Raw genomic sequence first — 27,077 nt, forward strand, 5'->3', positions numbered from 1 at the left:
TGGGCTAATCCCTTAACCCCATTGGCCCCCTTTATTTCCTCATCTTGACATTGAGAGGGAACTGTGACCTCACCATCTCTAGGGAATCTCTTTTCCACTTGGACCTTGCCTTGATAGTGCTGACCATCTCTGATGAGCAAAAATCTCTGCCCTGCTTCCTATTTCATCACTTAGTGTTTGCATTTGTTGAAGAGTCTTGTATGAGCCTGATATCCACACACAAGACTCCTTGTTAGAAGAGGTCCCTTAAGACTGACTTTTGCTGGACTGAGTCAGTTTCTTTTTTGGTAATCAGCAAACAAACACAGTAGGAATGTGTCCTTCTTTTCTCCTTAGTCATTTGTGTGACTGTAAAGGTGTCACTTTCACTAGAGAATTATTTGTGTTCTTCTCATATGTGTGTGTATCTTTCTCATAAAAATTTTATGAAGGTAAGAAAGTAGGCATGTGGGTGTGACTTTGGGGATGTTCTTTTGAATGCCCTTTTGGGTGGGGGCATTAATGACATTAAAAAAACTTTTTTTTCCCCCTTCATTCCTTTGGATTCTACCTTTTCTGGAGGGACAAGGAAGTGTTTAAATCACTCTTTAAAAATTTTAAAATCATATTTCTGCTCTTGGCATGCGGGGTCCCTCATGGAGTGTAACCTGTTGGTGCCCAGCCTCCAGATTTCCTGATAACAGCATGTAGCAATAGTGCCAGAAATTAGTGGAGAAATCATACACAACATTCCCATTCTCTGCCATCTGAGGGCCATTCTGCTGAACCATCTGCTTGACAGCAGCTACCAACCAGTGTCAGTGTGCTGGGAAGCCTGGTCCCTGAACATGCCTCGGAGAACACAGGGCAGTTAACTGGAAGGAGCAGTCTTAAGTCACTTTCAAGACTTTTCAAAAGGTGGTAGTGTTGCTGACTGGCCATCGAAATGGTCCATGAAATGTTTTTATTTGATTGGTTTCCTGTTTCCCAGGTATTTGCTTGGTTTCTCATTTCCTTCTTAGCTTAGTCAGTGCTGAGGCTGCTTTCAACTTTTAATTACCAAGCTAGCGAAAAAACAGTTTGGGAGCTTTTCAGAGAAAAGTCTTCATTTGCTAATTAAAATGTGAAAAGCTATAGGTAGATTTCTAAGTGCAAGGCACAACTGTGACTTAAAAAACACACATAAACCAACCAGAAAACAAGGCTTACAACAATTTCAGAAATGTAAATATTGACTCTTTCTCTGGAGCCCTTGTAGCTTTAAGGATCAATTTTTTAAGTTTCACCCCTCCCTACCCCGCTTCCTACTCCCCATTGTTATTCTGTTGAGAGGCAAACATCCTAGATCTTGGGCTACTAGGGTCCTTAGAGACCATCTAGGGGCTCTTACCCCTTTGTTATACCCTGGACCCCTGTGGTGGCAGTCAGAGGAAGCCTAGGGACTCCTTCTCAGAATCATATTTTTAAATGCATAAAATAAGATGCCTGAGATACCAAAGGAACCAATTATAATGAAATAGAGTTATCAATTTTTTTTTTAAAACAAGTTCACTGTGCCCCAGGTTAAAAGTCTTTGAATCTAGTCCAAATCCCCTCATATCACAGCTGAATTAAATTAAATGAACATTCTCCAACAGGGACCCAGATCCATTGGTGAATGAATGCTTGGTTTTTAACAGGCCTGAGAGGGCCACCTTGACATTCCCAAACTAAGGTAGACCAACTAAAGAAAATGCAGTTACCCCCATCTCCCACCAGCTGAAGAATTCCAGAGAGGAAAGCCCAGAGGCCACCATGTAATCTTTGAACTCTTAATTGCTAATAATCAAAGCCAAGTTCCATTACTAATAAACTCCCATCTTATCTGTCCTGGCACATACACATTGTATGGTTTGTTTTGATTCACAGATTGTGTCTGCACTGGCAGATGTTTGTGGCTGGGATAGCCCAAACATTTGCAAAAAATAAAAAAAAAAAATTTGCGGGGTTGAAAATGGTTGTTCTCCCAGCCAAGGCTTTCCCAGAGAAGTGGATGGAAACCTTTGCCAAAGCGTTTGGTGCCCTAGCAAAGTGATTTCTGCCAAACAATGGAAACAAATACTTTGAAGAGACACAAACATCTTGGCTCCTAAGACTTTCAAATTGAAGCCTTATTTATGAAACAAATGCTTTATTAGGAAAAACATTGGCTAGTGTGGATAAGATCAGAGATATTTCTGTTGGCAGCAACAGCATGTATATATTTTGAAAATAAATCCACCTCATCAGGCATCTTCTTAATAAGGGACATCAGCGTTAGCATAATTATCAGTTAATAACCTCTGTGGAAGCTTTTGATTTTGAAAAGGTACAAGCTGATTTTTAGGTGTGTTCCCTGACAGTGGGAGTGCTCACTAGCATGGTTCTTTCTGTTCATTCATTGTCTCTGTTCTGTCAGTTTGGCTTTGAACAGGGCGTACAGACGTGTAAGGCTGACTGCTAAGTGTATGTACGCGCCCATTGTGATCTGCGGTAGCCGTTCCAAATAAGCACAAAATGCTTTTAGAGGTTGGCAGTTGCCCTATGCTGTACTCTCTTTCTAAGAAGATGGTCACTATTTGGGGGGCACGGGTTGGGGGAGACCTGGGAGCAGTGAGCTGGCCGATACTAGGGGGGTGGATTAAGGGCAGGGATAAGCAATTTCATTTATTAAGTGTTTACTCTATGCCAGGCACTGGACTAAGCATTTTATAATTATCTCATTGGATCCTCGCAACAAACCTGGGAGATAGGTGTTATTATCTCCATTTTACAGTTGAGAAAACTGAGGCAGACAGAGATTGAGTGACTTGTCCAGATTTGCTCGGCTAGTAGGTGTCTGAAGTTGGATTTGAACTCAGGTCTTTCCATCTCTTGACTGTTGAAGATGGACTTGTCACTCACACACATGTGCGCACACAGACCAACGTTGGATGTCCTCCAGTTTCTCAAGGGAATAGCACCCTCACACACTAAATGTTGGTGTTCTTGGGTTTAGAGCTGTAACTTAGCAGGCCTAGAGTCCGGCGCCATCACTTTGTAGATGAGGAAACCGAGGCACGGAGAGGTGATGGGATCATTGGTCTGGAGCTTGCTGGGACACGTGGAGGCTGTCAAGTCCAAACTCTTCTGGTGAGAAGCCCTGATGAGAGGTTGGTTTGCTTCAGGTCACACAGGGCGGGTCTTCCTGACTCCAACACCAGGGTTTGGGCTGCTGGGCCAGGCTGCCTCAATAGACCCTAGCCCGAGAACTGGTGGGCACCAGCGCCATCCTTTGACCTGTGAGGGAAAGCTAGCACCGATGGCTTTTGTTGTTGAGACAACGCCTCTGCTGGTAGCTTGGCCAGAGAGCCGTCCCTGATTCCGTCTTGGTCCCACATTGAGACGTGGCAGGAGTTTGGAGAGGAAGAGACCAGGGGAGGTGATGGATTGCCCAGAGGTGCCAGAGCTGACATTTGAGCCCAGGCTTCCCAACCCCTCCTTCTTTGCTTGGAACCAGGAGGGCTGACCAAGGTGGGTGAAAACCAGCACACCTCCCAAAGTCTGACAGTGTAGACCTTGGCCTGCATCCATCCCCTGCCAGGAAACATGATGTTTGCCCTCAAGGAGCCTGTCATCCAGATGAGCAGGAGACAGAAGGAAAAGCAGAGACCTCAACCATAACTCAAGATGAAAAGGACCCATTTCCCCCTGTTTTGTGGGGGGCACAGAGCTAGCTGCATGTTACAGGAGCTGTAGATGAACAAGACCCCCCCTCCCTTTCTTCAGGGAGCTACCAGAGGAGGAGGCAGAGATAGAGATAGAGGAGGCGTCGATGGGAAAGTCTCCTAAGAGCCCTCAGGGAGTTTGGACTTCGGAGAGCTGAGCTGGGGGTAATCTGGGAAGGCCTTGCCAAGGAAGAAGCATTGAGGCTTCATCTGCATGGCTGGGCAGGAAAGGGTGGAGGGGGAGGCCTTCCTGTGAATTGGGGAGCGTAGCAGGGGTACGTGAAGCGGGGTTCTGGGGGGGGATCGGGATCTAGGTAGTTGCTGAAAGAGCCCTCGTTATCATCTGAACCCAGGTCTTAGTAGCTAGCATGCAGAATGCCCGTTACACACGTGGGATCTCATTTCATCCTCACGATTGTTTGATGGAGTAGTTACTGTTATTATTCCCACTCTGCAGACGAGCAAGCTGAGACCGACTGGAGCTAAGTCACCGAGCGAGGTCTCCCTGACCGACCTTCTCTCCACCGGGCCCAAACCTCTTCCCACTGCAAGACCGTAGATGCCTTGTTAGGGACTTGAATGTTGTGCGCTCAGAAATGGGGAGGTGTGTCGTGGCGGTGCTTCTAAGGTAGAGAAAGCATGATCAGAGTTGTCCTTCCTGAATATCGGAGGAGCTCACGGCTGTCTCGGTGGGTAAGAGACTGTGGTGATGGTCCAGGCAAAAAGTCGTGAGGCCGGGGCCGAGCTTGGTGGGTGACCAATGGGAATGGACGGGAGGGGGCAGATTAGAGTGACGTGGGGTGGTAATCGATAGGATGAGCTTGGGAGGTAGGGGTAGAGGGAAAAGGTGGAATTGAGGGGTCTGGGTTCAAATCCTGCCTCAGACGCCTGGCAGCTGTGGCGATCCGGGCCCACCCTCTTTGGACCCCGTGTGTAAAATGAGGGCTGTGTCGGGAGAGGGCTCAGAGGTCCCGGCTAGCTTGGATCCTGGGATCCTGCGAGGTGGTTCATGCTGCATGAGCGTACGGGGGAGTGAGCACGGTGGAGAAGAGTCTGGGACTGTGGAGGCACAGGCACATGTCAATTACTCCGGCTCCTTGTGTCTCTGCAGCTGCCGCAGGGAGGGGAGGAGGCAGAAAGACGGGGTCGCTGGGCAAGTGTCTGACTCGGAGGGGGCCTGTGGCCGGGGTCCAGCTTACCTTGCAAAGGACGGGTTTAGGAAGCGGGCTTTGGTTTTATTTTGAGACCTAGTTGAAGGCGATCCCTGGACAATCACATCGTGAAGGTATTTAAATCAGAATCGTTTGTTAAAGGTTAAATGACATCCCTTCCTAAGGAAGTAGCTCGAGGCGGTGCGCTCCTACTGTTCGCACCCTGGGCTTCTGGTTTGCTTTGTGCCTCATTATGTGGCAGAGCCAGGCTTAATGAAACCCAGTCTCTCACATCTGAGTGCTTAAATGACTGTGTCTTGCAAGTATTCTATGGAGCGCTGCTTCTCGGGGAGACTTAGCATTTTTTCCCCCTTAGAGCACCACCGCATACGTTTCCTTTAAAGTGCTCTCCCCCCTCCAATATTGATGTTTCTCGATCAGTTCCTGACTTTGTGACGCTGCAGAGTCGGTGGCACGAAAGCTGTGTGTGGGTGCAGATAGCTTTCGATAGCCGGATTTAGTCATTTGTGCTCTCGACTGAAGATTCAGAATTGTTCAATTATAATTCTGCGTGACTTTGGGCAAACCACTTAGCTCGTCTGGGTTTAAATGATTTGGGCTGAAAAATAACGGCGAGTCACCTCCGTGCATTAGCAAATACCGAGTGCTTATTGCGGTATGACCCTGCATCAGAGTTTGTGGGTACAGGAGGACCGCTTGAACTTGACCTTCCAGCGGTTTTCAGTCTAGCAGATGACTGAAGGGAAAACAATGCACACACACATACACACATATCCATACCTACACATACACGCATTCTATATAGAGAGTAGAGCAGCATATAGATGTATCTGTCGATAGATCTGTGTCGTGTGTGTGTGTGTTTGTTTTAGAGAAAAACTTGATAACCTGTATCTTAAGCAGCTCGAGCACTGTCAGATTTCATTTTTTCTCTGGTATCCAGTGTTGAGGACAAAGAGGAAAAGTAATAGAGGATGAGTTGAGCAAAGTGGCCTTGGAAGTCTATTGGTCAAGTCCCGTGAGCCGGCCCCGCCCCCGATCCGGTTGTCTGGCCCCGCTGCACCTGCACGGTGGGCATCTGGACCGGCGGCCCCACACGCTGGTGAGCAGCTGGAAGGGAAGGATTAAGGTTTGCTGGCGTTTCAGGAGTTCTTGGGGAAGAGGGCATGGCTATGGCCTGAGGCCGCTGGCACAGTCACCTTGGTGTGGCCTGCATTGCTGACCGAGGCTGGGAGGGCGTGTCTGCAGACTGCGCTGGGGGCAGAGTCTGGCTCCTCTCCTTTGTCCAGGCCCCCTTAATGCCAGTGCCTTCCTTTGGGGACTGTGTGCTCCCAGCGTAGAGGTCTCCATCTTGTTTGCGGGCTGTCTCCCCTCGCTAGACAGCGGGAATTGGGCGTGGCACATAGTAGGTGCTTAGTAAGTGTTTATTGACGGTCTGATTATGGCCTTGGACAAAACCACTTAACCTTTCTGTGCCTCAGTTTCCTCATTGATAAAATAAGGGGAGTGGCCTCCAAGACCCTTTCCAGCTCTGTATCTGTATTTCTGTCATCTCACAGGGTACTGGACTTGGATTTGGAAGAACGGGGTTCAGGTTCCGTCTCTGGCACCTGTGAGCTGGGCGATCACGAACAAACCTCTCCACATCTCTGCCTGTCGGTTTTCTCATCTGTAAAATGAAGGGGACGGTCTTGGTGGCTTCCGAGCTCCCTTTCTGCCCCGATGAAGGACCCGTGATCCTGAATCACTTCGTCGCTTAGGTCCTCAGTCTCTTCATTTGTAAAATGAGAGGGGCAGCCGTCCATTCCAGCTCCAAATCGATGGTGATCTGGCCTACCTCTGCCATTCTGCAGATGAGGAAACTGAGGCCCATGAATTAAAAGACTTGCCCTAACTCAGCCAGGTGACTTGAACCCAGCTTTTTCTCGGATACCCCGTTGCACATAGCCAATGTAATGTCACAGGTTTCCTTGTTTTGGGCATCCTATCATTGATTTTTCTTTTTTTTAGTGAAAATACCTTTGGAAATGATGGTGGCTACAAGGGGACCTCATAGATGAACCAGGCCTTTGTGGGCTAGCCTCCAGACAGAGAAGCAGTTTAGGGTGTTATTTTTCTCTTCCATTCAGTGACCTTAGAGACGTCCTTTGGCTGCCCACTCCCGGGCACTTAATTAAGCCTGGCCCCGGTAGAACATGGGCATGACTCAGTATGGCTGTTGGTGTTGTTTTTGTTGTTAAGGGATAGAAATGAGTGGCTCAGGGTGACTATGTGTGGACTGGAGATCTGCCTATGAAAGGGGAGTAGATGAAGATAGAGGAAGATGGAGGAAGAGAAGGGACTTGGGGGTGAGGTGGAGGTACTTTTCTCCTTCTCCACCATCTTGTGGACAGACAGGGGCTTCTTATCCCTGACCAGTGTCTTTATCCCTTGGCATTTGGGCTTAGAATCCTGACCTGTCTTAGGTTAGAGCCACATGCTTAGAAATGACACCATCCTGAGCTCTCAGCCATATGTCAGGCATTGGCCAACAGTTTCAGTGGATAGCAATAGTAATAATTAATGGCAAAAACTTTATTAAATGTTTACTCTTTGCAAAGCTTTGTACCCACCTTGGACGCAAAAGAAGGCCCAGTGTTCCTTAGGGTTGAGGTGTGAGCGAAGGGAGCCTGGAGGGCACCTGCCTGTCACCACTAGGAAGGGTCAGGAAGGGGAGAGATCATTGTCTGATCAGGAGAGAGAAGTAGAATGAGATTAATAACGTTTATCCATTGCTTTAGCTTTGCAAAGTGCTTTGTTGACATTGGGTCCTTACTGCCAGTCTGTGAGGAGGGAACAGTATAGATATAATCATGCCTATTTTACAGAGGAGAAAATTGAGTCTGGGTGATCAACCCCACTGCCCCACCCCATGATGAAATGATCTGACCACTATCATAAAACCCGTGCTAGGCAGATAGGATCCCAACTGCAGCGATAACTCATGAATGGAGGTGCATGAGTGGATTGTGGTAAGGCTATTGTGGTCAGAGACAGGTCAGGATTATTCAGAGGATGAAGCTGTGTGTGATGTATCTGGCAAATGTGTGATCAGTCTTAGGGTTTGTTATTTGGTTTTGATTTTCAGTAATATGAATAAAACTTGAAAGGTTACAGATTGTTCAGCAGAACATTCCTCAGTCAGGTCAGTGTGGGAATCATGGTGTAACAGAGCGGGTGTGAATTGTAGATTTGGAGCTGGAAGGGGCCTCTGAGGCCCACAGAGAGGTGACGTGTTCCAGGTCACCTAAATAGTGAGCCCCAGCACAGGATGTAAACTGAAGGCCAGTGCTCTTTATGGGTTGAGCCCGGGCCCTGTGACCCGAGAGTCAGCACCTGCCCCCCCTGCTCAGCTTTCTCTGATGTTCAGATGTTGATGAGAGAATCGGGGTCTGTTCACACACTGCTTTTCCTATTTTGTTATGTGAAATATGACAGTTAGAGTTAGGCAGCGTTTATTATGCACCTTGTATGTGCCCGGTGAATGCAAGCCAAAAGAGCCAGGCCCTGCCCTCAGGGAGCTTACCTTCTAATGGGGGAAGACAGCACACAGAAGGAAACTAAGAAGTAGTGGGGTGGGAGAGAGAGAAGAAGGTACCAAACTACACATCCGTATGGAGGGATGAGAGATGTCCTTGTAAACTAACTTCTTAATATAAGCCACGATCCTAATTACTGGTAACTGTGGTTATCTAATAGAGAATTCATCAGAGGATGCAATTCACTCAGAATGCTGGGGCCGTAGCCCTTTTAAATTGTATGTTTGTCATGTCACCATCAGGTGCAGATTTGGGAATCTTGATTTGTCAAAACACGTCATTTTCCTCAAAGTTCAAGGCCCCAACTTTTTGGGTTGGGAAAAACTGGAGACCCGTGACATTGCCATGACCCGTCTCTTTTCTACGCCCTGGGTAATATGGACCTCAGTGATTGGGAGACACCCAGTCTCCATCAGCCATACCTACCTTCGAAGGAACGTCCATGTGCTGATATGGCTCGTCTTTACTGTCACCTAAAACGACTGAGTTTGGCCGTCCGTCTGTCTGTCAGTGTGCGTTTATTAAACCGACTGTGTATGTGGTGGGACATGAGGTTCGGTGCCAGGCAGTGGGGTTTCCCAGTGGTTCTTAGAATGCTGGACACGGAGTTAGGAAGACCTGAGTTTGAATCCTGCCCCAGATACTCCCTAGCTGTATGACCCAGGGAAAACCGCCAAACCTCACTGTGCCTTTGTTTCCGGAAACGAGCATTTATTAAGTGCCTCCTTTTTGCCAGACACTGTGCCGAATGCTGTTCAAATATTATTTCATTTGATCATCATTACAACCCTGGGAGCCAGGTGCTGGGTGCTATTATTAGCCCCATTTTACAGTTGAGATAATAATAGCGCCTAGCTTAGTCAGCAGTGCTTATTCAGTGCCTACTGTGTGCCACGTACTGTTCTAGGTTGTTGAAAGGATCCAGTGAGTTACCAAATGAAAAGCACCATAAAAGTGCCAGCAGGCGTGATTGAGGATGGTGATGGTAGGGGCTCAGATAGGAAGAGGAGCGAAAGCCTCTGTTGTCATGGAACTTGGGCTCTCTGTTTTTACCTGCATAAATAGATTCAAAACATATAGACTTGGAGGGGAGGGGCCCTAATGGTCGAGGGGTGGGGAAGGAAAGTCTGGGAAGGGAGCTGGGGTTTCTGAGAGGTACAGGGGAGAGGGGAGCGGGAAGGGAAGGAGGAAACAAGTGCCTACTGTGTGCCCAAGCATGTGAGCCGAGACGCAGTGCTATGCGTGAGGAACAGCGAGAGGCCGATTTGCCCGTTAGTTGTGCGGCTGAATGAGAATTCTGCTCGCCACTTTGAGGTTTTCAAAGTGCCTACAAATATTAGCTCATTTTACCCTCAATAAACCCCTGAGATGTAGGTGATATTGTTCTACCCGCTGTAGAGATGAGGAAACTGAGATAGAGAGCGGTTGCTTAAGGGTGGAATTTTCAGGTTTTCCCGAGTTCAGGTCCAGCGCTCCATCCACTGCCCCGCCTAGCTGCCTCATTCTGAGGGGAAGTCGGTCAGTTTATCGCAGTTGACCTAGGATCCACATCCCTGGGCCCTAAAGGACCTTGGGTCCTCTAGGCCAACCCTCTGCCTCTTAGCACTTGGTGTTGATGGCTGTATTTTGCTTTGTTTTAAATCTCCAAGGTGCAACGTCCTGTAACTCCCTCTGAGGTCATTACCAGTTCCATGTACCAACCGCCTGAATCCGGCGCCCCCGGCCGAGTGAAATTGTGTTTGTCAGTTCAAGTACAAGCAGGATCGGTAGATAATAAAATAGTGCTCCGCCGGCAATTCTGTCTCCTCGTGGAGCTTTCTCGGTGACTTACTGTGCTCAGAAGCGTCTGCTACTTATTTGGAGGGTCTCTGCCAAGGCTAGGGAGCCAGGGTGTGGAGCAGCGGAAGGGCACCCTTCTCATCACAGCCTGGGCCTGTCGGAGGCAACCGGGGGCTTTCACCTCAGAGAATACCCTTGGTGTCATTGACTGCCCACCTACCTTCCAAGAAAAGCAAGGAGTCTGGCCTGTCTGCACTCGTCCAGCTGGCTCTGGCCGTTCAGGACAGAGTCATTACTATGGGGGACCCACGGGAGACTGGCCGTCTTGAGAAAAGTCGTTTTGCCTCTGTGTCCTTAGAACTCTTCATCCCCAGAGCCAGCCCTTGTAGGACTCTGTCCGTCACCCATGATCTCAATTACTTGTGACTGTGATCGTTGCTAGAGACGGAATTCACTTGGAATGCTCGTCCTGTCGCCCCATGCGTGTGGATTTCTGTCCCTCTCCCCATCAGATGGGTCACTTTAGAAGCTATTTCCATTTTATCTGAAAAAACAAACCAATTCTGTCTTTTCTTGGTCCATTTTTTTGGATGGGAACGAAGCACCGACTTGGTTTTGTTCAGGAAAATTTCGCCCGTTATCTTGTCAGTGTTTTTTAAAGGCACATTGAAGTCACTTCTTGTTTTTACGATGAGGTTTTCTTCTGGAACGCTCCGTTTTTAACTTGGGCTCTGGCTTCTTAAATCGAGGCATCCAAGTCCTCCTCCTCAGCAGACTGTTTATATTTTTAAAGAGCCTTCTGCTTATCTGTCATTGCTCTTTCTATCCCGACGTAACCACACTGGTTTCTGCTGCTCTTTTTACGTGCCTTCGCTTAACTGGGACGAGTTTCAAATGTGGTCCTGCCAAACTGTTAAATGTTTCCCTCTTTTTCTGCAATATCTTTGACATCTGTTAGTGAATTCTAGCCCGTCCCAGCCGATTGGACTTGTTAGCTCGCTATCTCTCCAGAATAACAAGGGAGGTGTGGCCTAGTGGTGATGCGCTTCTGCACCCCCACTCCCCTGCCCCGAGCTCCTGCGCTGACCCTGTATTCGGGGCAGATTGTTGGCTGATGGCAGCTGAGGCCCTCATAGTGGTGTACTGGCCATGCGGACCACTGATATGGCATTTTAATTTAAAAAAGAACAGGTAGGGCCCTCCCACTTGGGATGGGGAATATAACATCCTTTCTCAGTACAGACTTAGAGATGGCAGGAACTCAAGAGATTATCTCGTTATAGGATCTTATTGTTAAAGTTGGAAGGAACCCTGGAGACCACCTAGTCCTCTCTTCTCATTTTACAACTGAGGAAACTGAGGCCCAGAGAGATTCATAGGATCACAGAATTAGAGATGGAAGGAGCCAAAGAGACCATCTAGTCTTGGGCTTATATAGATTTAGAGCTGGAAGGGGCCTCCTTCATTTTACAGATGAGGAAACTGAGGCCCAGGCCAATTAAATAACTTGCCCAAGGTTACCCAGGTAGTAGCATCAAAGGTGGGATTTGAACCCATGTCCTGTAACTGGACCCACGTCCAGTTCTCTTTCTCTTGCACCACTCAGAGATCAAATGGCTTACAAGGTAGGATTTGAATATGGATCCTTTCCTGCCAAAGTCAGAGCTCTTTCCATTAAGAGATGCTCAACCAGTCATATTTTTTCTACCCAAATGTCTTTCCGCCTCGGAATCTTAATTTGATTAGAATGAAATGATTGCCTTGTCAGATGGCAAGCTGGCTGTACTGCAAATTCAGAATTGGGGGGGGTCCCTGGTACCTGATGATCAGCTCTTACTCATCCTTCCCAGAATGTGCTTTTAAGTCTCTTAAGTAACTGAAATCACTCAGCAGGAGGATTGGACTATTGTTCCTTGCAGAAATGTGTCCTTGCTGTCCTGTAGTCAGCCTGTAGCCCCACTGTGTGCCCATCTGCCATGGGTGCTCGTGAGGTTGCTAGAGAGTTGGCAGCTCCTGGTAGAATTGGAGGGCCCCCCCCGGCATCACCAGCTCCTTCCCCTGCCCAGCGCCACCCCCCCCATACCAGGCAGTGGGGGCATGCCCCTTTCCCTGCCCAGCGCCACCCCCCATACCAGGCAGTGGGGGCATGCTCCTCCCCCCGCCCAGCGCCAACCCCCCATATCAGGCAGTGGGGGCATGTTCCTGCCCCCGTCCATCGCCATCCCCCCCATACCAGGCAGTAAGAGTGTGGTCCTCCCTCCACCCAGCGGCGTCCTTCAGCCCCCCCATACCAGGCAGTGGGGGCATGCTCCTTCCCCTGCCCAGCGCCACCCTCCCCATATCAGGCAGTGGGGGCATGTTCCTGCCCCTGTCCATCGCCATCCCTCCCATACCAGGCAGTAAGAGTGTGGTCCTCCCCCCACCCAGCGGCGTCCTTCCACCCTCCCATACCGGGCAGTGGGGGCACCCTCCTGCCCCTGCCGTCTGGTCAGATGTAATGTGACGTCTTTGGGGCGCAGCTCCAGCCCAATCTCACTGTGCCCCTTGTTTCTCTTGACAGAGGGAGCTTGATGCTACAGCAACAGTATTGGCCAACCGACAAGATGAAAGTGAGCAGTCTCGGAAGAGGCTCATTGAGCAAAGTCGAGAGTTCAAGAAAAACACTCCAGAGGTGAGGCCGGCATGGCGCCTTGGTCGGGGGTGGCGTTGGGGGTGTGTTGCCTTGGTTTGGTCATTGGCCTGCACCTCCCTGCACCCCACTGCATTGTGGGGCCCGCAGGCATTGATTGGCTTTGCTTTGGCCATTGGAAGTAAATCCCCGGGTTTATTCAGAACTTGGATAGGAACAGAACAGAATGTGAATAGTGACTCTTTGTTTCAGTGTCTGTGCTTGCCTTCCCCTCCATGATTCTAGGGTTCAGCTATTTATTGTTTTTAGGAGCCAGGCCTTAAGTCCATTAACACACCAGGTAGAAGAATGGCCGCACTTGCAGCCAGATAATGAGAACCTTCTGCGCGTGTCTGGAAGCTGAGACAGGCGGCTAAGAGGACCTGCTTCCCTGACCAAGCCCTGGGGAAGCAGGGGGCCCGTTCCTACTTCTGTCCACAGCTAGGCCCATCTTCACTTCTTTAAACATACATGGGATTCTAGTATTGACTTGTAAATGAACCAGAGGGCTTTGTGAAGCAGTGTTTGAAAAGGGTATCCATGGATCCGCGGTCTCCCCGAGTTTTCCTTTGATACGTGTGACAGAAGGATGGTGGGGGGGGGTCCTTTTTCGGTCCTTGTCACTGTTGTTTTGGGACCTTTGACCTTTCCTTTCTCTCCATAGCTTAGTAAGTGAGAAAAAGAATGGAGCCGTCGATAGACAGCCGGATGGACCTGAGGATTCCGTCCTCAGCAGCTTGGCCTCAGAGGGTTCTTATCTCTAGGCCTCACGTCCTCCCTCCATTGAGAGGAGGGCCAGGAGTCCCCTTGTCTGATTCCACAGTGCCTTGTCTGGGAGTCCCCGGGGTGGGGGGTGGGTGGGGTGCTTGCGTGCAGCCGAAAGCAATAGATGCAGAAGACTTGGTCCTGAGTGGGCAGTCACTTCCACAGTCAGCCAGTCTGACCAAGCATTGACTCAGCGCTTGGTAGATGCTGGCGCCGGGCTTAGCCCATGGGCTCCGAGGAAAAGACAAAACCAGCCCCTGCCTTGAAGGAGCTGACGTTCTGCCGGGGCATACACCACGTGCGCACAGTGTGTCTGCCTGGAATGAGGCGCGTCCAAATCTGATCATTTAAAATATGCCGCGGGAAGCTGCTGTGTTTGTATGTGTGGATGTACGGATGGATGGGCATATTATGTGTGTATTTATGGTTTTTAATTTTTATATCCTAGTTACTTCTGTGCACACCACTCTCTTTTGCCCCTCCTCACAAGCCTCCCCCTGTAACAGAAGGAGAAAAGGACCATTTGAGCCCACCCCGTCCCTTCCCCTTGGCTGCCAGGGCATGGATTTCCTCATTGCTTCTGCAGGGCCTGGCCTGGTTGTTAGACTGACATAGGGACAAGTTCCGTGGTACTTTATTTTTGCCTGTGTTATGGTCATTGGGTCTTGTTGTTTTTCTGGTTCTTTTTTTTTTTTCTTTGTGCCTACTGTGTGCCAGGCCCTGGTTAGGGGGTGGGAATGTCTTCCTGTGTCTCTCTGCATTCTTCATGTCATTCGTGTTCCGTGATATTCCCATGCCACCGCCATTGTCCGGCCCTCTCCACTTCCAATTTCCAGTTCTTTGCTAAAATTAAAAAGTCCTGGGAAGCCGACTATTTGAATAGTTCCTGTAATGAGCCGGGCAAGCTTCCCGTTGCCTACTCAGTGCAGTCCAGTAGTCTGAGCATGGAGGGTGGTCTGACCAAAGCCCAGAGGGACCGCAGAGGCTGTGTAGGTGACCCTCTTCATTCAGGGAGAAGTGTCCAAGGTCACACAGGTCACAGGTGACAGAGGCAGGATTTGAACCCAGATCCCCAGGTTCCCAAACCAGTTCCCTCTCCACGTATCCCGTGAGCAATCTCTTTATCTCAGACTGCTCCTCTTTGTGGGCTTTGGCACCCTAGCTGGACTGGATTCCTGGCCATCCTCAAGCACATCCCATCATTTGCAAGTGTCCTGCCTCTTACCTGGCATGTCCTGTTCTGCATCTGGAGGCTTCCCCTCCCCTCCCTTAGACCCTCCTCCCCATGAAGAGACCCGTGCATGAGAAGGAAGGAGCCAGATGCTGTATCTGAACTTGTCCCCCGCCGGGATCTCTGCCAGCGGCTCTCTCGGCTGCTTGGTGCTTTTCTGGTGTCTGTTGCTGTGGCCAGGAAGACCCTCCTCTATTCTATCACTGTTGTCCATGTGTGGCTCATTGCTGACCATGCCCCGTTACACCGTACATTGCCAGACTTTAGCTCTGTCATAGCTTGGTACCCGTTAGGGCTAGAAAATCTTGGCGAGGGTCGACGTCAGTCTGGATGACTCTGTGACAGCCGGAAATCGACAAAGGTGGAGCCCCCCTCCCCATCCGTGTAGGGGGAGAGGCCCCCTTTGGGGGGAGCCTGTGTCTGAGCCATTTCCTGGAGGCCCCAGGCTTCTGCTCAGCTGCCCAGCGCCAGGTGAAAGGAAGCCCATTAGTATGGGGAAGGAAGTGTCCTCGAGAATTGATTGTGATCCATCCACAGCATTTTAAGAGTCCTTATGTAGGGTCATGTGAGCATTGAGGCAGCACGGGAAGGGACCCAAAGGAACTTCTGATATCACGGAGTCAAACCCCCCTCATTTTACAGGAGAGGAAACAGAGAGGTGCAGGGAGAGGTAAGGACTTGTCCAAGATCTCAAAGTCAGTAAGAGCCAAAAGCAGGATTGGAATCCAGGTCTTTCTGATGTCAAAGCCAGCACTCCTCACCACACCGTAGTGCTTCGCAATGGAAGATTGACTTTGTGTGTAGGTCGTGGTGTTGAATCCCACAGCTGAAGAAATGGAGACCTGGAATTCTCTTTCCTTAACAGCCACCATAAACTGTAAAGACGTGGAGCAAAAGGAACTTCGTTAGTAAATGCCTTGGCTGGGCCTGTTGAAAAGAAAGCTTATAATGTGGAGGAGGCAGAGTGGTCCAGGAAGGCTGCAGCTATTGCCTGTGAGCCTGGGAGTTTTCATCTCTCACTATACTTCGAGGTGTGGAAGGGTGGGAATCGCGCTCCACCAGCCACTGCTCAATGTAAATTGTCAGAGGAGCGTAAACAGACTGGCAGGCTCTTTCCTCAGTCGACTCCTGCGGCGTCTGCCCCTAGACCAACCCTGGAGTCGGTGGCCAGGGCGCGTGGAGCCTCCAAGAGCCCTGTGGCTGAGGGCCCTGGCCCAGAGAACCGTGAGGAAGGCCAGGAGGGGAGGGGTGCGGCACCCCTTGCTAGTATTCAAGGCAGTGTTCACCGAGCCTGGCTTAAGGAAGTAGCGCTTGGTGTTGTGGTGTTGGGGATGAAAGTCTAGTCTGTGGCCAGGGCGCCTGGTCAGAAATCCTCTAGAGGCCGCAGAGCCCAAACCTTGATATCTTTGGGCCCAACTTGGGATGTTGTTGGTACCCCCAGAGAGGAATTACGAGCTTTAAAATTCACTTTACCAGCACCTTCCAACATCTCAGAATATTGCTTGGAGGTCTACAAGGTTACAGACTACCCGGGATCCCACAGCCAGGCCGCCTCCAAGATGGGCCTGGAACCCAGGGCTTCCTGGGCTGCGGCCCCCTCACTACTGATATGCTGCACTTCCTCTTAACTCAAGTTTCAACAGTCTTTTCCTTAGGAAAAGACATGTGCATAAAATAAAATTTTTGGTACTAGACCTGCCTTTGCTTTCATTGATACCGGGCTTTCTTCCAATGAGGAAACTCCCTTTACCAATGCAGATTGACTCTGCAGTTTCTCCTCTGAGAGGATGGGATTGCCTGGGGGCACTGAGCCCGTAAGTGATTTCCTCATGATTACACAACCAGGATAAGTCAGAGGCCAGGCTTTAACCCAGGTATTTGTGCTCTGAAATCATCTTCCATAAATCGTTAAGAAAAAGACTCTAGGATGGTCCCTGGTGGAAATGGTGTCGTTTAAATGAAAGTAATAGAGATCCAGGACCCTCCCTCAAGTTCATCCCCCTGACCCTACCCCTTTCCTGACCTTGGTGAGGTTAGTTCAGTGACCTGCCATTCAGATGTGACTTAGGTGGAGCTTGGGTGCTGGGGCGGAGTCCCCTCTGGTTGGTAAACAGACAGCTGCCACACCCAGCCAGGCTCCAGGCAGGTGCTTTGCTTGGTCCTGGCAGCTGCCAACGGAAGGTGCAGCCAGCTCTGACGAGTCTGCCCAGAGAACTCTTCTTTCTAGTCTGCCTTGTTGGACCTAACTTGATTCATTGTGTTAATTTTTGTTTTGGCCAGGGCTAATGAAAAATCATGAAAGTGGCAGTTTTTAAAGAGCTAAGAAAAAGATGAAGCCCTCTTGTCCCATAAAGTTAATACCCCAGAAAATGGGAATGTGAACAGGATACTTGCTTTGAGCTTTGGTCGGAGCGACAATTTCCGAAATGTTGGCATCGGGGAGAGATGGGCGATCTGAGACCCCCAAAGCCTTTCTTCCTGCCATGTCTGCTCCATGCACTGGGCTGGCGACGGCCAGGAGGACGGAACCGGACCTTGCTTTGGATCCTGGGGAGCCTTGAGTTGTGCTGTGAACAGCTCTGTGCAGCCTGATGCCGAGGGAGAGCCGTCTGTCAGACACGCCAAATTGCGGGCTGTGGTGGGGGTGGAGCGTGGAGGAGCCTGGTCCTGGGTGTTTTTGTTTTGGTCGTTGGATTTCTTATTTAAAAACTATTGACATCATCCTGATTCCCCAATGGCTGCCTCTTGGATCCCCTCCCCAGAGAGCCAGCCCTTGTGCCAGAGAATAAAAAGAGAAATGAGTTGTGTAAAACCAGACAACGTACATCTAATCCGTGTGGCCTCGGGCACCGGACCGGTTGAGTCCTCATCTTTTACAAAAGGCAGGGGGGCTCTCGGGGCCTGCGAGGTCCTTTTAGCGTCCTGTCGCTTGGACGGTGCATTCCTCTCCTTGCACCCCTCGCCTCTCGGGTCCTGTGATTACATCTTTTTGCCTGGTTGTCCCCAAAGGAGGCTGTTGTTGGAGCAGATTTGGAACGTAAACAACAAACTTGAAAGGAGGATTTCTTTCAAATCACCTTAGAAGGAAGATGGCAGCTTCTCTTCCTCCAATGCCATTCTTCAGCGTGCTGATTGACTCTGTAGCTGTCTCTCTTGCTGTCAGCTCTGTGCTCAGGCACCCCTGTTTGCTGCAGGTAATTGAAAAAAGGCAGCTTTGCTTCGTTCCCCTTAAATCTTGCCCTCAGAGCCAGCTCTGGCTCCCACTTACTGTCCCAAATAGAGGGGACACATGGCTTCCCTTCCAGAAGTTCATTTGCAGGCATGTTGTTGTTTTGCATGTTTCCATAGAAATAATGTTATAAATGGGGCTCAGGTGCTGAAGTCTAGTTACCCCATAGTGCTGCTGAACTATAGTTAGTGCCTTGAGAACCCAGGTCCCATTTATAACCATGTTTCTATGGGAACGTGAATCCTTGGTGTTATTGAGGCACATCGGTGACATGTCACCCTGCCACAGCCTCCAGAGCAGGGACCCCGTCTCCAGGCCCCTGGCTGGGCCTCCCCAAGTTTGGTGGGGGTAAAGTCAGGACTCTGAAAGCAACTCAGGGAGAGGTGGAAATGGGGGCCCTGGTAAAGGAGACCAGGGCAGGTCAGTGGGATCTAGTCCCCGGGGCCTCTGCCAGATGGCACCATCCTCAGCTGTGACCGCAGTGGTCAGCAGCAGCAAGGGACAGGAGAAGGGACGTCTCCAGGGGCACTGATGCCAGGGAACATTGGAGCAGAGATCTGGAGCTGGAAGGACCTTCGAGGCCTTTGAGCCTGACACCTGTATTTTAAAGGTGGGGGAAACATGGGCCCAGGGCAGAAAGGTCATGTACAAGGTCACACAGGTAGTAAGTGATACACGTGGTATTTGGACAGAGATGACCCTGTGTCCTACTGCCTTGGAATAGGGGAACTGCATTTGGAGGTACCGCTGTGGCTTGGGTGCAGGGAAGAGAAAGGGGCCCTCCAGATAGGATCCAGCTTTGTTCAGAGAATTAACATTTTTGTGTGACGCTCAGTCGTCAGAAACCAAGGCTTTGGCCTCTGGAGACAAAACCAAACAGCCACTTGGTACTGTCACTTAACTTTTCTTACCTGAAATGACCTCCAAAGAGTCGGGGCCCCTCCAGGTGCAAAGGAGGAAGCTATCCCTGGCTGATCTCTGCAAATCAAAGGTGGAGGCCGCCTTCTTGCAGGCTGTTTTGTCCTCCCCCCAGAAAGGTGTTCCTTCTTTGTAGAGTTTAATGCTTTGTCTAATTGGAGTTATTTAGGGAGTGGGCTCCTCGAGGCACTGACCCACAGCACACCCGCGCCCTTCTCTGAGGCATGATCCTTTAATTCTTCAGACAGGACAGTCTGCATTTCTGTCTATCCGTTCACGCATGCATCCATTTTATTGATTGATGTGTTTACTTATTTATTTTTCTTTTTCTTTTCTTTTCTTTTTTAATTTTAGGCAATTGGGGTTAAGTGACTTGCCCAGGGTCACACAGCTAGTAAGTGTCAAGTGTTTGGTCTGAGGTCGGATTTGAACTCCGGTCCTTCTGACTTCTGGGCTGGCACTCTATCCACTGCGCCACCTAGCTGCCCCAGCTTATTTACTTTTCCCTACTTGTCCTTAGTTCAGGGAAACAGCAGGCCCGGGGTCTGAAAGCCTCTGAGAAGGCATCCTTTTGTGTTTCTCAAGGCCTGCAGACAGTGAGGACTAGCAATGCTTGTTGGCCCCATGCCTCGATGGCCTTGGGCAAGTAACTTCCTACCCTGGGCCTTAGCTCCTCATCCCTAAAATGGGGCCTCTGAGGCCCCGAACCTCCCTGAGACTCAGTCTCCTTTTCTGTAAAATGAAGAAGCTGGACCAGATGACCTCTGAGGTCCCTTTTGGACGTGAACTCTAAAGAGCACAGACAGACCTGTGTTTCTGTTTGTGATTCCTTTGCACATAGTAAGCGCTTAATAAATGCTTTCTTGCTCACTGGTTCTAAATACGAAGCTTCCTTCTTTGTCGACATCTCCATCTCTCAGATCTCCCTCTTTTTCCTGTCCCTGTCTCCCCCCTCCCCCTCTCCCCTTCTTCTCCTTCCCCCCCTTCTTCCTCCTCCCCACCCTTCTCTTCCTTCTCCTCTTTCCCTTCCCTTTCTCCACCTCCTCTCCTCCCTCCTCTTCCCTTTCTTCCTCCTTAAAGCCAGTACCCAGAGTTAAGCCCATCTCCCGCCAAGGGCCCTGGGGGTGCCTTGCTTGGCTGGGAGTCTTCTCTCGGGCTGTCCCCAGAGCATCATCTCCAGTCTCTCATGCCCCCTGGGTCAGAGTTTGAACGTTCTTCCGTCTCTTCTCGTGGATCTTCAGGCTCACGCTCTTGGGTCGTGAATGAATCGATTTGTCTGTCACGATGAAGGGCTGAATTGTAGTCTTCTCTGACCCTGGGCCAGCAGTCTCTGCAGGCACCAAGACAAACATGAATCCACCCCTGCCCTCCAGGAGCTTCCATTCTATGGTGGAGGGTCAAACTCTACTTAGGAAACTCGGGCTTCCTTTTCGCCAGGCGGGATGAGGCGCCCGCTGGCTGCGACTCTTGTCACGGCCTGTTAGCAGGTCTGATTGGCGCTCTTCGCTCCTGCTGCGTGCCGAGGCTCAGGCAGGAGGTGATGTGTTTCCCGGGCAGACACTGCGCACGGATCCTCCCTTTTACAGCCTGTGGGGGCAGGGGGCAGGGTCGGGGCCAGGGGTCCAGGGGTCCAGTTTTCTGGGCAGAGGCTTCACAGCCTCAAATAGGCAGCGCAGGCAATGAGGCAGCCTGGGAAGAGGTGACACTGAGTGGGTGCCCTAGTGAGCCTCTATTGCGCACACGCGCACACACATGTGTACACATACCGGGCACCTGTGATTTTGGAGGTGTCGGGGGCTCTTGATTAGGGATCCCCTTGGCACTTACTCTCCAGGAAAGGTGCTTCAGCTGTGAAGGGCTCCAGTTGGTGTCTGAGCGGAACTGAAACCCAGGACCCCCGTGCTGTGGGGTGACTCCAGCATCTCGGTGAGAAGGGATCAAAGACTGTGGGGTCTGTCCTGTATCTGAACAGGAAGCCGGAAGCCCTGTGACCGGCACTCCCACGAGGGACGGCTCTGACCTCTGCCTGAAGAAGAAATGATTAAATAGTGCCTCTGTTGGCCCTCGACTCCTCAGGCAGTCAGAGGCATCTCTGAGAAGGTAAACCAACCTTCATTTTTGCAGGCTCACAGCCGGAGGATCCCAGCGTTAGGTCTCAGGAGAGGACTGGGAACTCTGGTGGGGACACTTCTTCAGCGTCTTCTCTGGGACTGAGCTGCCTGGAAGGGGCATGCCCAGGGTCTTCCAAGTCTTCCAGCCCTCTTTCTCTGATGGCTTCATGGACTTAAAGAAAGGCAGGAGCTATGGGAAGATAAGGTATCAGAAACGAAATGCCAACAGAGGAGACCTGGGTCATGGGCATTAGTGGTGATGGGAAGCCGAGTTGGCCTCAGAGAACCCAGAGACCAGCCGGGCAGACTGATGCCAGTTACACCCTATGGTACAGCGACCACCCAGTTATATGGAATTTAGAGCCTCGTTAACCTCCCGTGTCTGGAACCGGCCCCCATCCAAGAAGAGCACACAAAAAGCTGCCTCTCACGAAATTCTGGCATGAAAGGTCATGTCTGATCATTAGAGCACCTCAGGTCCTCACTCAGAGACCATTAACTCTTATTTTAGACACACTTTTAACAAGCTGGCTTTCTGGTTCCTAAGTCCCCAGAATATTAGAAACTAGGAGGTAGCGGGCGAGGAGGGGGCTCTTTTCAGACAAGCAAAAAATGATCCCTGACAACATGACAGCATGGGAAGAGGCAGAAAACCCGGTAAACAGTAGAATGCTGATGGGTCTGGGAGCACATGGGCTAGGACCAAACCATTCCTTGTGCTTCAGTGGGCCTTTTCCAGCTCAATACAGTGGCTGATGTTGCTAACGGTGACTTGGATATATCAAGGGAAAGTTTAAACATGTTTGTTGTTCTCTGTTTAAGAAGTCAGTGAAATGTAGGCTTTGTTTTAGAAAGCTTTCCATCACAAATGATTAAAGAAACCTTCGAAGGGGTAACCTCTGACTCTCAGCTTCAGTTTTCTGATTGGCCAAGATTTTACCAGTGCCTTACCGTGTTTTTTAGGGTCCTGGGATCATTCATTTAGATCTGGCCGGAATCTAATACAGTCCAGTCCTCTCGTTTTACAGATGAAGCGACTGAGGCCCAGAGAATGGAAGCAGCTTCCTCAAAGTCAGAGAGTTGGAATTTGAACCCAAGCCCTTTGACCTCAGGGGCAGAGCTTTCTCTGCTGTAGCACTTCACAATTCTAGTAATGCCCATTAGGGTAGCTTCTGAATATTCATAGAATGTCCTTTGGGGAGAAGCAAAATTAGCTAGGTTTTTATTTTTGTTTCTCTGTCTCTTCAGAAGTAGCCAGCCAGCTGAAATGATCCTGGGGATTTTTATTTTTGCCTTATAAAACATCGGATCCCAGAAGATTCAGGTGGTTCATTGTCTGCCGTTAAATTATAACATGACTTGAACTAGAAACCGTTGGAAAATTAAATGTGAACCTTTAAACTGGTAACAATTGGACTGTTAACTTAAGTCACATCATCAATGAAAGAAATGATCTTTAGGGTTCCTTTGTGCCCATAGGGAGCAGAATGTGATTTTGTGGGTTATAAGTAATGGGTATAATTAAACCCTGTGAGGAGCAAATTTGGTGCCCGACTGGGGGCCTCATTACCAGGATGGCGGGAGGCATCGGATCATCAATCTGGAGGTGGAAGGGCCCTCCTGAGACCCTTACTTTATAGACAGGCAGAAACTGGAGCCCAGGGCGGTTAAGTAATCGCACCCGAGTTGGAATCCTGCCTCAGATACTCACTGGCAAGTTGTCTAATGTCTCTTAGCCTCTATTCTCTCATCTGGGAATGGAAATAATAGCACCTAACTCCCAGGGTTATGAGAAATACGTAAGATAACCCATGTAGAGAGTTTTTCTTTCTTTCTTTTTTTTTTTTTTTTTTTGGCTAGACAATGGGGTTAAGTGACTTGCCCAGGGTCACACAGCTAGTAAGTGTTATGTGTCTGAGGCTGAATTTGAACTCAGGGCCAGTGCTCTATCCACTGGGCCACCTAGCTTCCCCTAGAGAGTTTTTCAAACCTTAAAGCACTAGATAAACATGAGGATGATAAGATGTCAGGAAGTGCCCAAGGTTGGTCCTTTGACTCTTTCCGCTGTCCGCCATCAGCAGTATATTGATAGCAAAGGGAAGAGAACATCCCAGATGATGAGTTCTGTTGGCTGTTTCGAAGGTGGCCGTCGAGGAATCAGGCTGGGAAGTTTTTTGACCGTCATGCAGTGCCCACGTTACCAACCACATTAGTCACTGCACACAGCGTTGAGGCCTGGAGGATGAATAACACCAGAGTCTCAACTTGCTTTGGAATTTAGATGTGAATGAAGCTTAAGTGAAAAACAGTCCATTTCCAAGGCAGGTCCCAGTTAGTGCAGATAAGGAATCCCTCCAAGGGTCCCATTATTTCAGTTTGAACTGCCTGTTTCTGTTGGTCTGGAACCAGTTATCTACTGTCTTTACATGGTGATGATTTCAAATTTGACATCATTAAAACTTCACATACATGCAGCACCTCATGGGACCCATTATTCACATTAATCTTGAAGGGCACAGGTAAAGATACTGCCCAAGGGCTAAGCTGGCCCATTGGAGATGGAGGGAGTAGAAGCTTAGCAAAACAGTCACCACCAGAAAATCAGGGCCTCTGGGCCCTGGCCGCCTACCCTCTTCTACCGGATAAAAGGAAAGCTCTTTGGGGGCAGACATTGCTTCACTTTTAAAGTGTGTATTTCCAGTTCCTTGTACATAGTGGATGCTAATTAAATCCTTGATGATTGATGGATTATTCTGGGAACAGTAATCAAATGAGTGCTGCTGTTGCTTCTGGAAAGGGCATGGCGTTGGACTCTGGCTCCGTGTACACACTCCCTGGGAGTCCTCACCACTATTCCTCTGTAGGTGCTGGCTCCTTCCATAGAACAGAGGCTCCCTGAGGGCTGGGACTGATTTAGACATGTATTTTTATGCCCTGTGACTAGCAGAGTGTTTGATACATGCCTTTTCGTTCTTTCAGACATACTCATTCTCTAAGCTACTTTTCTAGCGTTACTGTTAAGTAAATGGTGAAGCAGGGATTAGAATTCGGGGCTTGTCGCCCCGTCCTTCCTCACTACCTGTAGGTATTGACTCCATTCACCTCCAGCCGAAGCTGATTGTGTGTCGTCAGTCTCCCCATTCAGTAGTGGAATAATGTCTCACCTTGTTTAAGGTTGGAAGTGCCTTTTTTTCCCTTTCACCTCTGAGACTGGACAGGACATTAAGAGGCCTAGATTTAAGAAGGGCTATTTTAAGTGGTGCTAAGTGTAGCAGATGAATGATCCTACAGATGAATAATTGGCTAATGGAGTTAGAAGAGGATGAAGTGATTAGACAAAAATAGCCTGTGCGGATTTTACCTGCTAATAAGGGAAATTTGTCCTGGTGTGTTAAAAGTCTGTAAGTGACAGTTTTTAGAATTAAAAACAAAAAAGCAAACCATAACTTTGTTATCACTGCCAATGCTGATGATAGATACGAGTTTCTCTTGCACGTTTGTACATGTGAGTTCTTAGTAGAACTTAGAATCAGAAGATTTACTGCTTTAAGGACTAATCCAGAAACTTGCCCAAATCTGGTGGGCATCGCTTTCCAGGTTCATAAAATGAAAAGAGCGCTTCCTTGGTGAGTTGGCCAGTTTCACACAGGCATAGAAAGTTCTCTGAAAGTGGTCCACGATCACAGATTGGGTCAAAGTTTTCTTTTTTTTTCTTTCATCTCAATGTAAATTTGGAAAATGTGGAATTTTGTAGGGCACTGAGAGACAGTGTCCAGTAGTGGATGCAGAACTTAGACTCTGTATGTTGGGCGAGGGGAGGGTTCCAGGCTTTCCTCTTAATGCAGTGACTGGCACCTCTCAGTAACATAGGCCACTCCCTCAGACCTTCATTGGTAGAGGGAGTGTCCAATGAAATCATAGGCCTGGTCCCCATCTAGGGCTATTCATATTGGCAGTGCTTGGCGCTTAGCAGGTGCCGAGGCAATGCTTTTTGATAGATTGAGGTTATAGCATCTTGGTTGCATAAGACGGTTTTTGTCTGAGTGAAAGAATGACCCCATGCCTAATCTGTTGGGAGGAATTGGATCTGAGGGGTTGTCTCATCTCCATAGGGGTGGAAGCTTGCCAGTGTGGCGGACTAAGTGGCCTGAAAGTACAGTGCTCAACTGGGTGGGTGTGGGGGGAACCAGCCTGGAAGGCCCCAGGAATGTGAGTTGGGTAGCGGTGACGTAAAAGGCTCCGTTGTCACCAGCTGTGTGACAAGGCCCTCCAGGAGGGACTAGTTAGATGGAAACTGGCCTTAGGCTTAGGTCTGGGAGGGCTGAGATTTTTGGAATCCTGGACCCCTTGTCAGAATCCTGTCTTTACATACGCACAGTGAAATGCACAGGATTACTTGAGAGGAGGGTGAATGAAGCCTGTGGCTGGTCTGGACAGAGGGAGGAATTAACAAAATAGGGGGCATTGGGTCTAAATAAGCATTTATTAAGTGACTCCTGCAGTCCAGGCCCATGCTGGGGAGATGTGGACATAAATGAAAGGTCTGCCCTCAAGGAGCTTCCATTCTGGGGTGTGTGGGTGTGGGTATGTGCACACAAACAAGATGCAAGAGGGCACTAGCAGCCGGGAGATATTCTCAGCAAAGGCTTCCCATAGAAGGTGAAAAACAAGGGATTTTAAGGTAGAGGTGTGCAGGCAATGCATCCAGGCGTGAAGGACAGCCAGTGCCAAGACACGGAGGTGGGAGATGAGCGTTGTATGTGAGGAACAGCCACACGGACAGTTTGGCTGAACCAGGGTCCACAAAGGGGAGCCCCGTTTAACAAGACTAGGAATGCAGGCTGGACCCGAAACCTGGAGGCCAGCCGATGTTCTGTTCTTGGCAGTGGGAGGGAAGCTTTTCCTTTTGGGCAGTAGTAGAAAGACCAGTAATGAGGCAGCAAGTGAATAGGAGTGAGGTGCAGGACAGTAGGAAGACAGAACAGATCTCAGGACAGCCTCTCAGCCCTGCTGAGGTTGGTGGCCTCACTGTGGCCCTTCCAGGGCTGTGCTTTGGAGGAAGCTGGTGTGGGAGTAGCCTCCCTGCTGTGCCGGATGAGCCCCAGCTGCTATTTCAGGTGGGTAAGAATTGAGGCATTAGACTCAGATTCTAGTTATCGTACGGATGAATCATTCATTTAATGTCTGTGTGCCATGTTCCTCAAATCCAAAATGACAAAGTTAAGGGACCTTTGAAGGTAGAGGATTCTGATTCCTGGTTAACCACATGGCATTTTGTTTTGTTTTGAACTTCTGGAACTGTGATCTCCAAAGGCAATTCATAACTCTCAGTATTTCTTTAGGCATTGTTTTTGCAGGTGCCATAGGCTCGGTCTTGTTACCACATTCATACCATTCATTCCAACAAGTAAGGAGTTTGGATTGTGTGCTAGATGAATCCAAGGTGATCTTGACAGTCGTGGCCAACGAGAATGCATTAAGGGCTCCATCCTGGGTGGAGAGATGGAGCTGTGGTGGAGTTAGAGACAGGACTGTGGACTTCCACGTCTGGAGGTGTGGGGGACTAGGTCGAAGGGCAGGGATGGCTCGGTCCCTTTTTGTGCATGATGCCACATCTGTGTTCAGAACAGCTGGGCCCATTCACAGCAACCCCCCCAGATGAGTGTTCCTGGTTTCCCCGGGCCCAGGTGCCATTTGCCTTTTTCTCTCTGTTTATTTGCTTGGTGTGAGGTATTTTCATTGTGTTTCCAGGCTTTAGCTTGGACTTTGCCTCCTCTTGCTATCTGTGATTTTGAGTGTCTTCAAATGATTCTCTATAGTTTGAAATTCTTCTGAAAACCTTTCATATCCCCTGACCACATCTTGATGTTACCTGTTTATGCCAGTGCCTTTGTATCTTGGTGTTCATATTTTCTCCAGTGA

General features: G+C 49.4%; 1 protein-coding gene across 9 annotated transcripts in view; it reads left to right on the top strand.

The window, feature by feature from the left end:
* Positions 1–27,077, top strand: part of CUX1 (cut like homeobox 1) — a 467,724-nt gene that overhangs the window by 94,782 nt on the left and 345,865 nt on the right. For all 9 annotated transcript variants that reach the window (XM_027861836.1, XM_027861837.1, XM_027861840.1 and 6 more), the window contains exon 2: positions 12,794–12,904. In XM_027861836.1, coding sequence (XP_027717637.1) covers positions 12,794–12,904 — 111 coding nt within the window. The remainder of the gene's footprint in view (positions 1–12,793; positions 12,905–27,077) is intronic.

The sequence above is a fragment of the Vombatus ursinus genome, unplaced genomic scaffold (assembly GCF_900497805.2).
Source record: "Vombatus ursinus unplaced genomic scaffold, bare-nosed wombat genome assembly UNPS02014768.1, whole genome shotgun sequence".
NCBI classification, from domain to species: Eukaryota; Metazoa; Chordata; class Mammalia; order Diprotodontia; family Vombatidae; genus Vombatus; species Vombatus ursinus.